The following is a 13,785-nucleotide window of genomic DNA, read 5'->3' as shown; positions in this document are numbered from 1 at the left end:
TAGGATTGCACAGCTGCAGCAAGACAAGTTCTGCCTTCGTGCTTCATTACTGTCAAGCCCTGAACATCCAAGCACACAACCAAGGAACGCTCTCATCAATCAGATTTTCAAGAAAAAGGGATTAATGAACCTTGGAAACTAAGCAAGAACAGTAGAGCCCTCATTTATTGGTAATAAAAATATGAATTTGTCTCAGAGATGCGCCAGTGTAAGGCTAGAACTCTGCATCTGCTCATCTCCCACCCATTTCCTGAGAAAGCAGCAGAAAGTGATTAAACATCATTTATTTGATTTATAGCCATCTCCTTGTCCCAAGGGCTGGTCAAATCAACTTTAGACATGCTGGCATCTTATATGATCTCCCCCACTGACCTCCCTATTCAGGCATCCTCGAGTTACACAATCCTTCAGGTAATCATTCAGGAGAGGAAACATCAACAATCCCCCTAAATTGTGCCCAGAGAATAACAAGCAACCAGTGTGGGTCTTCCAATTGGAGTGTAGGCTGAGGGGTCCGGTTTTACAATTGGATCACCCCCAGGAGGCCTTCCTCCCCTGGTGAAGAAGCTCTTGTTAGATGGTTAAATTACGTTGCTGGTTAGATTTTTTCCCCAGTTTCTGCGTATCTCCAAAGAATTTGTTCCCATATAACCAAAAGCAGCATCTAAACAATATAAACGTGTGTAACCTAAACCCTCTGTGGATGGGATGCCTTGTTTGAATCACGCCTTCCCTAGGGGCAGGGAGGGAAGTGTAGCAGGAAAACAGCAGGATTGGGGGGAGAAAAAACCAGCATGCATGTTTAATGCACAAAGAGGAGCAGAAGCGCCCGTCTCCCTGCAAGACCTTCTCCAAATGGAGGATGAAACAGGGTTGTACTTCTGGTACCCAGACGAGCCGCTTGCTGAAGTTGCATCAGGACCAAAGTGCCAGCAAGGACCTCTCCAGATGCAGAAAGAAAACTGAAGGCAAGGAGAGGCTTCTCCAAACGACCCGGGCAACAACCGGTCTCTGCAGCAATGCTCCAGTCTCTAGCCGGGCCTGTTCCGCACACAGTTCCTCCTTCACGTTCCTTGTGGGTGGCTCTCTTCTTGACTATCTCTCCTTTTCCAGATCTATTGAAATAAAGCCAACTCCTATTAGGAAGAGAGTGCCCGCTCCTAGCCCTGTGGTTTTCGGTGGGCAGCAGAGGAAAGCCCAAGCACTCACCTGGATGTAAGCCTCAGACAGCGTGATCATCTGGGGGAGAATATCGGTCACCTGCAAGTCCTGCAGCTCATACCACTTGCCTGTGCCCTGCAAGAGCCCCGTCCAAGTCAGAGGTCTGGGAAGTGGCTCACCAGGCTAATGCAGCCTGTTATTAACACACAGCTGCCTGCAGTTACAATTACTGCAGGTTCGAGTCCCACCAGGCCCAAGGTTGACTCAGCCTTCCATCCTTTATAAGGTAGGTAAAATGAGGACCCAGATCGTTGGGGGGGCAATAAGTTGACTTTGTATATAAATATACAAATAGGATGAGACTATTGCTTAACACAATGTAAGCCACCCCGAGTCTTCGGAGAAGGGCGGGATATAAATTCAAAAAAAAAAAAAAAAAGAGAGATCATCGCCGGGGTGACTCAGCGCCCAGGGCTGAAGGCTGGCAGGGCAATAAGGAAGCCAAGAACTCACGTGATGCAACACATGGATCCGGTAGGCCCCTTCAGTAGGTTTCCCATCATGCACGATGTTTGCGATGAGGTCATAGATGGTGTTCTTGTGCACTGCCTGCACTTCCTCAGAGAGGTATTCCCGGAGATCTACGTTCCTGCAGCAGAAAAGTTGCCATTAAGGCCCTGATCCCTCGGGATCCTCTTCTCTTGTGGGCCTCCCGAGAAGTGGAACTGGCTTCAGGAGGCAGAACGCTTCTGACATGTTGACGCAAAGGGAACATGGATGTCTCTGCCACTGAGCCTTCCATCACCTTTGGTGTTTGTGATTTCTCATTGCTACAACAAAATGCAGGCCTAAAACCCAGGAGGAAGAAGTCCTAGAGGCAGACTGGGGTCAATGTAGCCCTGCTGATTGGCCTCCTTTTCAAAGGTCCCTAGGAAGAGGCCCTCTGCTGGCCCTTATCCTGCCCCTTTCAACCACCGGATCGACCGGCAACACCTGACGGTCCCTCTAAGGACTGATCTGCGTGGCTCTTGAGTTTCCCACCCATCTGGCCTTTCAAATCCCAACATCGGCCTCCGGCATTTGCCAAGGCAGCGCGGTTTCTTCTGGAGAAGGGCCACACGTACGTGATGGGGAAGTTGACAATGGTGGGATTCTTTTCCACAAAGAAGTTGTTCTTGGTGAATCTCTTGATGCAGAAAATAAGGTAAGGAGGCAGCTTGGTGAGCTGGAAGCGCTTCAGGAAGTTCTCTTTGTAGGTCTTATATTCCTGAAGGGCAAAAAGATTTTTTCTCACTTTCCCAGGGAAGCCAAGACATTTTTGGTTAAAGTACAACTATTTTCCTTAGTTTGTTTATGCCCAGCAAGTATCAGGGGCTTTCTGCCAACAATAGGTAACAGTTGCTACCTCTCCAGCTCAAGACCCTCTTAAATACTGTCAATTATCATCTTGTACCCCAGGAACATCTGAACTCAGCCGTGTAATATTAACAGGGGACAGGGGAGGGTATCTTCAGTGCCGTCCTCACCAATGTCCAGAAGCCCCCTTCAATCACTCCATACTCTGTTTAGGACAGGTCTAGATGGGAGCCACATGCAGCAATGGAGGCAGCCAGGAGGACCCAAGCCCCCTGCTCATCGGCTCTCTTGCCCTCCCAGGAGGAGGAGGAGAGATTTCTTAATCCAGCAAAGGGAGTGAAGCCCTTTGAATAAAGGGTCCTTGGTCTCCCTGCTTGCATGGAAAAGGCTGCTTCCTGGGGATGAGGCCCTTCCCTTCCCACCCAATCAAGAAAACGGGCGACGTTCACTCCACACAAGGTTTGCCTTTGTAGAGCTAAGCCAGCCGAGACCGCTAGAGTTACCTGGCAAAACAGGGGCTCGGTCCCAGTTGGGGCTTTTGGAGCCCATAACATGCCCAATAGATGGCAAAGCAGAGGAGTTACCTTTTCCATGATCCCATTAAACTTGGCGAGTATGTTGAAAAGCGGAACTTGTGGGATGATGAGCTGTTCCTTCTCATCCTTGTAGAGGGGGGCGGTGGGGAGATCCAGGGTCAGGTACATGAAAGTGGACTCCACCATTTTTTCTTGATACTCATCATTCTGGAGCAGCTGCTCCTTTTCTTCTGCCGGCTGAAACAGAGCAACACTATCAGCCGAATAAGCAGAAGGTGAAGAAACCCAGGTCTGCCCAGAGACACTTGACGGGGTGGGGTGGGGTGGCTGGCCTGGCCAAAGGGTCTTTTAGTGGTCAAGTGCCCCAGTGCAGGATTCAACTTCCAGTGTGCCCATGGAGGACTGAGGTTCTCATTTAACCAGCCTATTCAGCATTCAACACCATCATTCCAGACACTCTTCTAACTAAGCTAAACCAGCTACAGGTACCTGAACAGACTTGTAAGTGGATCATAAGATTCCTAACAGACAGGAAGCAGAGATGAAGCTAAGCAGAATCACATCAGATACCTGTACGATTAGCACAGGGGCCCCCCAAGGCTGTGTGCTCTCCCCACTTCTCTTCTCTCTATATACCAATGACTGCATCTCCAACAATCCATCTGTTAAACCACTGAAGTTCGCAGATGACACAACAGTGATCGGTCTCATTTGAGACAATGATGAATCCGCATACAGACAGGAGGTTGAACAACTAGCCTCGTAATGTGACTGGAACAATCTGGAACTGAAGACACTCAAAACCGTAGAAATGGTGGTAGACTTTAGGAGAAACCCTTCCACCTCTTACTATACTAGACAACACAGTATCAACAGTAGAGACCTTCAAATTTCTAGGCTCTACCATATCGCAAGATCTAAAATGGACAACTAACATCAAAAACGTCATCAAAAAAGCGCAACAAAGAATGTTCTTTCTGCGCCAACTCAGAAAGCTCAAACTGCCCAAGGAACTGCTGATCCAGTTCTACAGAGGAATTATTGAGTCTGTCATCTGCACCTCTATAACTGTCTGGTTTGGTTCTGCAACCCAACAAGACCGACCCAGACTTCAGAGGATAATTAGAACTGCAGAAAAAACAATGGCTACATTGAGGACCTGTATACTGCACGAATCAAAAAGAGGGCTGTGAAAATAATTACAGACCCCTCACATCCTGGACATAAACTGTTTCAACTCCTACCCTCTAAATGACGCTATAGAGCACTGCACACCAGAACAACTAGACACAACAGTTTCTTCCCGAACGCCATCACTCTGCTAAACAAATACTTCCCTCAACACTGTCATCGTTCCTATCAACCATCCTCTTCCACTTAGACTATATGACTGTAACTTTGTTGCTTGAATCCTTACAATTTATATTGATATTGTTTCCTTATTGCTTATTTGTACCCTATGACTATCATTAAGTGTTATACCTTATGATTCTTGATGAACGTATCTTTTCTCTTATGTACACTGAGAGCGTATGCACCAAGACAAATTCCTTGTGTGTCCAATCACACTTGGCCAATTAAAATTCAATTATTCTATTCTATTCTATTCTATTCTATTCTATTCTATTCTATTCTATTCTATTCTATTCTATTCTATTCTATTCCTAGCAAAGGTAAGCATTCATCTTTTTCACTTCAGATGTTCTTCCCCTGCGTTCTCTTCTTTTTCGGGCAAAAAAGGCAACTAGGCCCCCAACTCACCAGATCAGGGTGTGGTAATTTCTTGGTGAATATCCGCATGGAGCCTTGAAAGACATCTGTTACTATGGCTGCAGAACAGAGGGGAGAGAACAGAATACAACCTTTTTACAGTTGTACATTCCATGTTTTTAATCAACAGATTTCCAACATTTTCTACATTGGCTACAGGTGGGTTTTTTTTAAGTACAAAGACATCTATTTGTAACAGTCTATGTGAACAACCAGAGAGAAACAGATTGTGTTTCCCGGTTGCCAGAACCTCCCCAAAGAAGGTTTTGCCCCGGTCCACCAATTGGGGTCTTAGAGGAGGCTCAGGCAGGGCGAATGAGAAAGAGGCAATTCTCACTATAACCCCGTCCAGGGTATGAAAAGGTTCAAAGGGCCAGAGACTGACATTTCAAATTAGAAATCAATATAATTAACATATGACCAATGCAAGGGGATGGATTAGTTCATGCGAACTTCTCCATTAAATGGGCAGAGAAAATGTATCTGGGGAATGTGACAGGAGGAAAAGAGAAGAACAACTGAAAGGCTGTGGGGGTCCTGAGGGATTTTGGACTGAATGGTGAAATGGAAAGAAGCAAGTGGAGGGCGATACTGGCTCGTCTCTCCCAGGGTGAGCTGGCTGAGACTTCTGGCCAGCAAGGGCTGGTAATGGACAACACTATGGTTCTTCTGCTTCAAGAAGCATCAGCCAAGAGTTCTTCCCCTTCGGCCTTGGAGGGGTGGCCAAGGCAGCACCCCCGGAAAGCTCTAATGCACTAAGGCAGACATACTGTCGGATTCCTTGGTCATCCCTACATCAGAACGCTTCTTTCAACCTAGCTGAAGGAGGATCGTCTCTGTGGTAACTCTGAGAGGATCCCTTCATTTGGTTAAGAGGACCGTGATTACTTCAGGAAGCTGCTTTGAGGAGGGCTTCATTCAAGATCCCGAAGCTTTACGTGGTCTTACAAAAGGTTACATAGCTTATCAGAGGCATCGACACCTTTCACTTACTCTTTTTCTTCTTCTTTGTGCCCCCAAGAGCGGAGTGCAAGGCATTCAGGAACCAGGAAAGGAAGTCAACTCCATCACCTACCAAGTGAGAGAAAGGCAGAGGCCATGAAAGGAAGGGCTCATCTGAGCATCAATATAACCTCCCTCTAGGCTCCAGGATTAAAGCAGAATCTCCATATTGGGTTTAAAGCTTTTCAAAAGGGGATCATCATGTGTGCAGGAGCATTGTTCCCCCCCCCCTCACGGACGGCCTCAGTAGCCCTTTGCTGCCCTTCGTGGAGAATACTCTCCATTCAGATGCATAATGGTTATGTGCTCGCTATGACCAGATGGCCGAGTTCACGGTTCCACTGAGAAATCATCACGGATATTTCCCGGCTGTTCTTTTCAGCCTCAGAACTCCTCCAGCCTCTTACCCTGCTTGGTGATCTGGAAGTTCTTCTTACTGCACAGAACCACAGCTTGCAGCATCTCATGGGGAGAGACGTGAGCTTTGAAGTTCCGGGGGTTCCACAGCTTCCGCATCAGCTCTCCAAACCTCTGAACCAGCAGAAACATGATATCCCCTGGAGGACGCTTAATATTTTTGTAATTCTCTTCCTCCAGAAAGTAATTCCGCAGGGGCGGGACATTTGACAACGCCTACATGACGCACACAAATACAAAACAAAAATGGAGCCTGGGCACTCAATGGGGGCGATTGTTGGCTTGATGGTGGCCTCCACCTCCACCCACCCCCAGCTCTGCTCTCCCCCCATCCATCTTTTGTTATCGTATTGATGTTTGTGTGTTGTGTGCCTTTATCATTGTTTATTTTACGGTTCTATTATTTTACTTTTGTCCTCTTTTCACTTTCCTTTTTATACTCATAAGCTGTCTAGAGTAGCCCCACAGAGACGGGTGGCAAATAAATTTAACAAATAAATAAGTACAATCAGTGACAAAACACATGATGATGCTTTTAAGAAGAGACTGGACAGCCATTTATCTGAAATGGTACAAGGTCTCCTGCTTGAGCTGGCAGTTGGGCTAGAAGATCTCCAAGGTGCCTTACAACTCTATTATTCAATTAAGCAAAGTGGTTTCTAAGCATTTATGATCTTCCTTTAGCTTTCCTTTGTTTTTCAGACCTGTTAAGGTCATAAATGTGAGGACTGGTCATAAAGTTACTTTTTCATCACCACCTTAACTGTGAATGGTCACTAAACGAGGCAGTTGCTAAACAAAGCCTACCTGTATTGTATCGCATTGTATTATATTGAGGAAGGGGGGGGGACCTGCAGTGGATTTTCCTACTTTTCTTCACTTCAAAGACGGCACAGTACCTGGAGAACTGCATTGGCATAGTCGTTGGCTTTGATGTTATTCAACCCCACAATGCCCGGCAGGTACGTGGTGCCATCGTAGGCACGGGAGAGCTTGGCCTGCCTGTCCAAATTGGTGATGTGCTGCTTGGCGAAGGTTGGCTTCAGTACATACTGGAAAAGGGGAGAGGAGAAGCAAGAGAGGAGACGGCCAGCTGGAAGCCTCAGCCCAGGCCACACCGAGAGGTCAATCAGCTCATCCCGGTTTGGCTCTCCTCAGAGGGTAAATAAGTCTTAACAGTTTGCAATGTAGAAATGCAGCATTACAATTTGGAGAGTGGTTAAGAACCCCCCCCCCTGCACTTCTGCAGCAATAGAAGGTGGGGTGAAAGTCTGAGAAGAGACATTTTAAATATTATGAGCTGAGCTGGGTATTCCCACCTCTCCCCTCCTCCATTCACCAGAAAGCCACCTACAGTGATATCCTCAAGAGAAGAGTCAATGATCTCATAGTTGTCAGGCAGGCAATAAAACTTCAAGGTGTGAAGGTTGAGGAACACATGATGACTGAACTGGACACTGTGAATGTAAGCATGGGACTTCAAGCCACGACCTGTGGAGAAGACAGGAGGCAGAGCAACCCCATGAGCAAGAACTGCCTATTATGTGCACCACAAGCAGGGAGGGAGTCATGTCTTTGGCGGGGGTGGGGGTGGAATCAATCGTTAGTGTCAGCTGGCCAAGGCTGCTGATAGCCCCACAATATTTTGATCTCTCAGCCCTTATGGGAAAGGATGGGAGAGGCTGCATTTCAAGCGCTGATCTCTCATTCATGCCTATTAGGTCAGAGATCAACTGTAATACCTGCTCAAGATTAAGCTCATCAAGGTGAGGCAAGACACAAAATTTTGTATTATGCACAAGATTTTTGTACTAAGCTGATCAAGAATCACATGCGTGTTCCTATGCCAACTATCAAACAAGAGAAGGGACTGAAACAGGCTTACCCTGGAAATATTTCCCACACACCAAACAAGCATAGACATTGATATGCGAGAGTGAGATCGAACACAGCTTCTCAAAGTCAAAATCCAGGACGCTCCTGCAGTGGCACAAGATGGGATTCTTAACAACACACAACTATCAATACCATGCCAGTCAATTTAGGATATGCAAATAATGCATTACTGGGGAACTCTCGGACCTGATAATAGATGTAGAGGAACAAAATTCCATCCCTACCACTGCCTCATGATGGCAGGTCCACCATTTTTAAATTAGAGATGACCTTTTCTGCCTTATCTTAGTATTTCATGTAGTAAAACATTGTTTTTCTGCTAAAGAGGAGCAGGAGGAAAGATTTAAATCTGTGAGACAAAAACTAGAGATTTTTCTCCCAAGGACTTCTTTTTTTAAAATAAAAACTGGAAATAAAAATATTAAGTATTAGGTTCTATATATAATCCTGCTATTCTATAAACTTGCATCACTCTCAAGGACTCTTGCCTACTTCAGATGTTTTAATTTGCTTCTGCATAAGAAAGGGATCTTTGTTCACAAGAAACATATTCTTAAGAGAAAAATGTTGTTTCCATTTACACAAACATTTGATTCTCTGAAATCTGGGAAGGTGGAAATAAAACGCTCAGCCTCTGATGTCAACCCAGAAGCAGAGACTTTCCTGGATGAAGGCAGAACGTCTCAGTGTGGGCTCCCACTCAGGGGGCTCAGGAGTTCTTAGGCTCCACACTCTAGCCAAGAGAGCCCTTCCCCAGTGCTGGAGTGACAGGCCAGGGAGGAGGAAAGGAGAAAGGAGGGAGAACCACAGGGAACTAGCCGCAGGTACTGGGCAGTGGGGTGGGGTGGGGGCCGGACCAAAGATGTTTCCCTCATTTTCTGAGGAATCTCTGCCACAGAAAAGGGATAGTCAGGGATGGGCCAAGGCATTCGGGGGAGGGGGCGACCCAGGAGTGTTTTTCCTCCAGGGGATCCTTTTGCCAAAGGAGGCTTCAGATGGGACACCAACAGGTTCCTGCCGTGTTTGTTCAGTCTCTGCATTGACACATTTTTTGTGTGCAATTATTCATTCACTGATCCCCCCCAATTCAATTTCATTTTGACACTGACTTGTTTATGGTGTCCAGGTAGGGACAATGGCGGCTCCGGCGATCTTCTGGATCAAATCGACCATACTTTACTGAAAAAGGGAAATAAATCAGAAACATTTAGTATGAAGAGGGGAAGAAAACTTGTAAGATGGGAAGTGGCTGGAATCGAAGGTCCTTAGTGGAATGAATTGTTTATTTCCACTTATTGAATATTTGTGCCGCCATCTCCCCCACAGGACGAACTTTCCCCTTGCAGGGAATCTCCGCCGCGGATTCCCTGCTGGCGACCACGACGGGATCGCGCCGCGCCTCGAAGCCCCTCCAGAGAGCGACCTCAGCGCCAGCGGAATCGCGCCCTCAACCGGCCCCCTTCGGTGGCCGCCACCTGTGGGCTCCGCGTCGCCGCCGCCGTCCTCCTCCTCTTCCTCCTCCGGATCGTCGGGCTCCTGCTTGACGGCGACCTCCTCGGAGGGCTCCCGCTTCACCCGCGCCCAGCCCACCGCTCCGCGAGGCGCGCCCGACGGGCAGCCCGGCCACGGCTGGGGGCTGCGAGGCTCCCGCTTGACGCGCGCCGCCATCTCCGCGGGCGCCAAGACGACGCTCGGCGCGCCCTGATGTCGTCACGGGAGGAGCGGCAGGGCCCGTTTCCGCCTCTCCCGCGCCCCCCCACCACCACCAACGACACACGTGGGCCCGGTGGGAGCGCGCGGGGGCCCCCTGGCGGCCGGTCGGGGGAGGCGCCGGGCCTGGCCGGAGCGGGCGCCGATGGACGCGGGGCGCTGCCGGGCGGGCGGGCGGCTGGACATGAGCCACGGCTTCGTGCGGCACATCCGGCGCAACCAGATCGCCAGGTGGGGCGGGGCCGGGGGGGGAGGAGGAGGGGCCCCCGGGGGGGAGGGGAGGGGGGGAGGAGGGGCTGCTCCCACCGGCTCTTCCCTTCCGCGCAGGGACGACTACGACCGGCAGGTGAAGCAGGCCAAGGAGCAGCTGCGGCGGAGGCTGACCCCCGCGCCCCCCCGGCCCCGCAGGCCCGACCAGCAGGTCTACCGCCCCGGCCGCAGCAGAGGTGAGTCCGCCGAGACGCCCCCTCCCTTCCCCTCCCCGCGCCCCCCCGGCAGCCCCCCCCCCCTTCTCTCTCGCTCTGCCCGGCAGGCGCAGCCGGAGCAGCCCCGGGCGGCGGCGAGGGCGAGTCGGAGGCGTCGAGCGGGAGCAGCTCCAGCAGCCGCGAGCGGCGCCCCCGCGGCCCGGCCCTCTTCTGCCTGGAGTACGAGGCCGACGGCGGCCAGGTCACCTCGGTGGTGGTCTACCAGGTAGGCGGTTCCTCCGGGCCTCCCCTCCCCCCTGGCTCTTCCTGGGGTGCTGCCAAATCGGCCCCCTTTTCTGCCCTTCAGCGCCGAGAGCCTCGGATAGGCCGGGTGGGAAGGAGGAGCCTCCAGATCAGGGGTGAAATCCAGCAGATTGTGGAGAACCGGTAGCAGAAATTTTGAGTAGTTGGGAGAACTGGCAAATACCACCTCTGGCTGGCCACAGAATGGGGATTTTGCAGTATCCTTCCCCTCCCCTGCCACGCCCACCGAACCCGCAGTAAAACACATTTGGATTTCACCTCTGCTCCAGATGCTCTCTGGTCAGCTCAAGGCCAGCTGGGCTTTGATCATTTTAGTGCATTGTTATTGTTTCTACTAATTGTGCTAAAGATCAAATAGCTTGAGTGCTTGGATAAAGGCAGAACTTGGAGAACTCAATAGCAGAACACCAGATTGATTTTTTTATTTTCCTGGCCGCTTTGTGCTTTCAACACAATTTTAAGAGGAGCATTAAACACTACTTTCCCTTTTAAAGGTCACTGCCGTGTGTTTTTTGATTTTTAAAGGGAGCTAATATTTTTGCTGTGTTTCAGTCATCAAGAGAACGGCACATCCATTTTCTAAATATTTTGGAATCGGCTTGCATCTGGTTTGACCCCATTGCTGAACATCTGTCCGCCTCTTGGAAGTAGAGTCGTTTTAGAAATGGGAGTTTTCAGGCTCTTCTCTAAGAACTGACCGTTTTAGGAAGCATTTGGACAAAACTGCTGCTGCTGTATATTATATCTCCTGACAGTAAATGGTTTTTTTCCTACTTTCCATCAGGCTTTTATTATTCTACTGCTGCATTTGGTTTGGGTTTTTAAATTATTCTTGCTTTTAAAAGCAGCAAGCTGGCAGTAAAGCAAGGGAGTTTTAGCCCCCCTTTTGTGACCAATACAACTTTCCACCAGTGAGGTTTGGTAACAAAACCATTCATTCTCACTGTTTCCTTCTAAAAAGACTGAAAAGTATATACTAAGCTCCTGGAAGCTTTATGAAAGTGTGTTTTATAATCCCAAAAGAGTTGCTTAGGAGCTCTTGCGCTTGGTCATTTGAGCAGGGTGTTTCCTAATGGACTTCTTTGCTTCTTGGTACAGGACAATGACCCCGAAGAAGTGGTGGAGAAGGTCAGTGCCCAGAATCAACTGGAGCCAGCCTTGCACGAGGCCCTTCGGCAACGGGTACAAGAGGAATTGGAGAAGCGGCGAGTGACGCGCTGAGAGCCATTGCAGGGATTGAGAAATGTTTTAGGGGAAATGGCGCTGGGCCTGTTTACCAGCACTCAGGACCAGGCTTGGGGGCTCCCCTTACGCTGCTCAAGGGTACCATCAGGAGCAGTGGCAGAAGGAAGCAAATCCCCGCGGCCCATCCTTTGACCGATCTGCCCCAGAAGAAAGCGAGCCGAATTGTCGCAACCCAGACTTGCTGGCTGGCTCTGCATTGTAGTGGTCTGCCTCTCCCTCCCCCTCTTGCGAACATCCGTCGAGCCTGCTGTTTGCTTGGACGTCAGACCCAGGCAGAGGTAGCAGGGTGTTACCAGCTGCATCACCCCCTTTCTCAGGGTCTTGGATGATGCTGAGGGTAGAGATGGCTGCTGTGAATAGGTCATTGAAGGGAGCTGCTCCCTTGTCTGGATTTGCAGCTTTTTGGTAGATCAGCCAGAAGGACGTTTTTTTCCTCGTGCAGAAAGTAGACCGATGGGCTGACCCAAGGGTCGGGGTGAGGAGGATGGGAAGAAGCAGGGCTGTCTTGGAGGCCGTTGCCTTGCCCTCTTCCTGCCAGCAAAGGTTCTCAGAAATGTAGCCTAGGGTTGTAAATAAAGACCTAGAACCTGCTTTTCCACAATAGTTCTTTGGTGCAGGAATTTGTTCTGAATGCTTGTGTAGTTTTGTGAAAACCTACCCGACCCCTTTGTTGACTAAACATGGTTGGTGCTTAAGAAGGTGCTGTTGTCCCTGTTCTTTCTGCCCCAGGATAAAGTTCTCGAGTCAGTTCACAATGCAGGGAGGAAACAGAAGATCCAGAATCGAACTCTTTCTTCTTTAAAAAGGATTTGCATTTACATTCATGTGTAGTTCTGGGCAATAATCCTATTCAGGAACAGACACAACACACTAAGATACAAAAAAAGCAAACTGATTTAGGGAATTGACCTGTGAAGGATACCCACACATCGCTAATGGCATCTAAAACCCCTGAGACTTTTGGCAGAATAGCAGGAGTTCAACTCCCACCATCTAGGCATCACAGAAATAATTTTTCATTCCAAAACCTGAATTAGAATAGATCTAAATAGCCAATTTCCTCCCAGACCATCTAGAGCTTAAAAGGACATTCTCCAAAGAAAAGTTACAAGGCTGGACTCCCGTGGGGCAAACAACGCTGGTACCCCCACACCCCCACCCCCATCCCCGTCTCCATGCACACCTGCCATTTGGGGACATGGACACTGAAAAGGAGCTGTAGTGATACACCTATACCCACAAGTCAGCATCAAGGATTGGGTCCTGTAACCCCCCAAGCGGGTCTTAACAGCTCTACCCACAGCCTGTTGCGTTGCCCCATCCTATTCAGTAATCCCACTAACAACCTGCCTCCCTCAAAGGCTAGATTCCTTCCCAGAGCAGTCATTGATACATTAGGAATTTGTCTTTGTATCAAGGTTACAAAAAAAATCTCCAGAAGGGTAGAATTCGGGCAAAGCCTTCACAGTTCAAATCAGTCCAGGAAGTCAGATTATTCAGTTCCAGGGCTGCCAGTGCCCTGACTGGGAGGTTTCCCTCCCTTAGCTTCAGCCAGGCCAAGAACATCTTCCGGGGAAACCTGGAGCAAAACAGCTATGCAGTTTTTCTAAAAAGCTCATTGAAGGGGATTGTTTTATTTCATGTTTATTTACAAACTCACCTTTTAATAAAAGATGTTGGAAAATATGCTACCAGTTTCCTTTTTGGTTTTTTGTTAATAGCTTCCTTCTGGGTTTTTATTTCTGGGCATCTGAAGCAAAATAATATAAGGCCTATATTAAGAATCGATTTGGGTGGTGTCAACCTCTTTCTGCTCCTTTCTGAAATTTTGGAAAAGTCCAATAACTTTTGCTTGTTTTTTTCCCTTTAGTTCCTATCCATCCATTCACATCACTTGACAGAATTTGTTCCTCTGAATCCAGCCACTTAGAATGCTGCACAATTTTCCCCAAACCTTTTATTTG

General features: G+C 48.8%; 3 protein-coding genes across 4 annotated transcripts in view; 1 reads left to right on the top strand and 2 right to left on the bottom strand.

The window, feature by feature from the left end:
* Positions 1-147: 147 nt before the first annotated feature.
* USP39 (ubiquitin specific peptidase 39) lies at positions 148-9,890 on the bottom strand. Of its 2 annotated transcripts, XM_058194231.1 has the most exons (13): positions 9,614-9,886; positions 9,248-9,317; positions 8,128-8,222; positions 7,597-7,733; positions 7,142-7,294; positions 6,233-6,458; positions 5,817-5,894; positions 4,815-4,882; positions 3,102-3,290; positions 2,286-2,428; positions 1,675-1,810; positions 1,210-1,296; positions 148-1,115 (listed from the first exon to the last, which is right to left on the bottom strand). In XM_058194231.1, the coding sequence occupies exons 1-13, from the start codon at positions 9,804-9,806 to the stop codon at positions 1,065-1,067; spliced, it is 1,626 nt and encodes a 541-aa protein (XP_058050214.1). In that variant the 5' UTR covers positions 9,807-9,886; the 3' UTR covers positions 148-1,064. The 2 variants fall into 2 exon arrangements, with proteins under 2 accessions (XP_058050214.1, XP_058050215.1); XM_058194232.1 differs by lacking the exon at positions 1,210-1,296 and having other exon boundaries at positions 9,614-9,890.
* On the top strand, positions 9,874-13,510 carry C9H2orf68 (chromosome 9 C2orf68 homolog). The gene is made up of 4 exons (XM_058194256.1): positions 9,874-10,079; positions 10,176-10,294; positions 10,381-10,538; positions 11,675-13,510. Exons 1-4 carry the CDS (start codon positions 9,994-9,996, stop codon positions 11,795-11,797), a joined length of 486 nt encoding a protein of 161 aa, XP_058050239.1. The 5' UTR covers positions 9,874-9,993; the 3' UTR covers positions 11,798-13,510.
* The window catches only part of LOC131203905 (uncharacterized), a 2,945-nt gene continuing 1,712 nt past the window's right edge, over positions 12,553-13,785 (bottom strand). Inside the window, exon 3 of the mRNA XM_058194627.1 lies at positions 12,553-12,691. Within this exon, the coding sequence (XP_058050610.1) occupies positions 12,668-12,691 (24 nt within the window). The 3' untranslated portion in view covers positions 12,553-12,667. The remainder of the gene's footprint in view (positions 12,692-13,785) is intronic.

This window comes from Ahaetulla prasina, chromosome 9 (assembly GCF_028640845.1).
Source record: "Ahaetulla prasina isolate Xishuangbanna chromosome 9, ASM2864084v1, whole genome shotgun sequence".
NCBI classification, from domain to species: domain Eukaryota; kingdom Metazoa; phylum Chordata; class Lepidosauria; order Squamata; family Colubridae; genus Ahaetulla; species Ahaetulla prasina.
The sequence above is the reverse complement of the archived record's forward strand: the minus strand, read 5'-3'. Positions and strand labels throughout refer to the sequence as shown.

Excerpts from the sequence above, each read along its gene's own strand:
- C9H2orf68 (XM_058194256.1), top strand. The coding sequence starts at position 9,994 with ATGGACGCGGGGCGCTGCCGGGCGGGCGGGCGGCTGGACATGAGCCAC. Across the intron at positions 10,080-10,175 it reads CGGCGCAACCAGATCGCCAG|GGACGACTACGACCGGCAGG; the intron begins GTGGGGCGGGGC and ends CCTTCCGCGCAG. Across the intron at positions 10,295-10,380 it reads CCGCCCCGGCCGCAGCAGAG|GCGCAGCCGGAGCAGCCCCG; the intron begins GTGAGTCCGCCG and ends TCTGCCCGGCAG.
- USP39 (XM_058194231.1), bottom strand. The coding sequence starts at position 9,806 with ATGGCGGCGCGCGTCAAGCGGGAGCCTCGCAGCCCCCAGCCGTGGCCG. Across the intron at positions 2,429-3,101 it reads TTAATGGGATCATGGAAAAG|GAATATAAGACCTACAAAGA; the intron begins GTAACTCCTCTG and ends TTTGCCCTTCAG. Across the intron at positions 1,811-2,285 it reads ATTGTCAACTTCCCCATCAC|GAACGTAGATCTCCGGGAAT; the intron begins GTACGTGTGGCC and ends TTTCTGCTGCAG.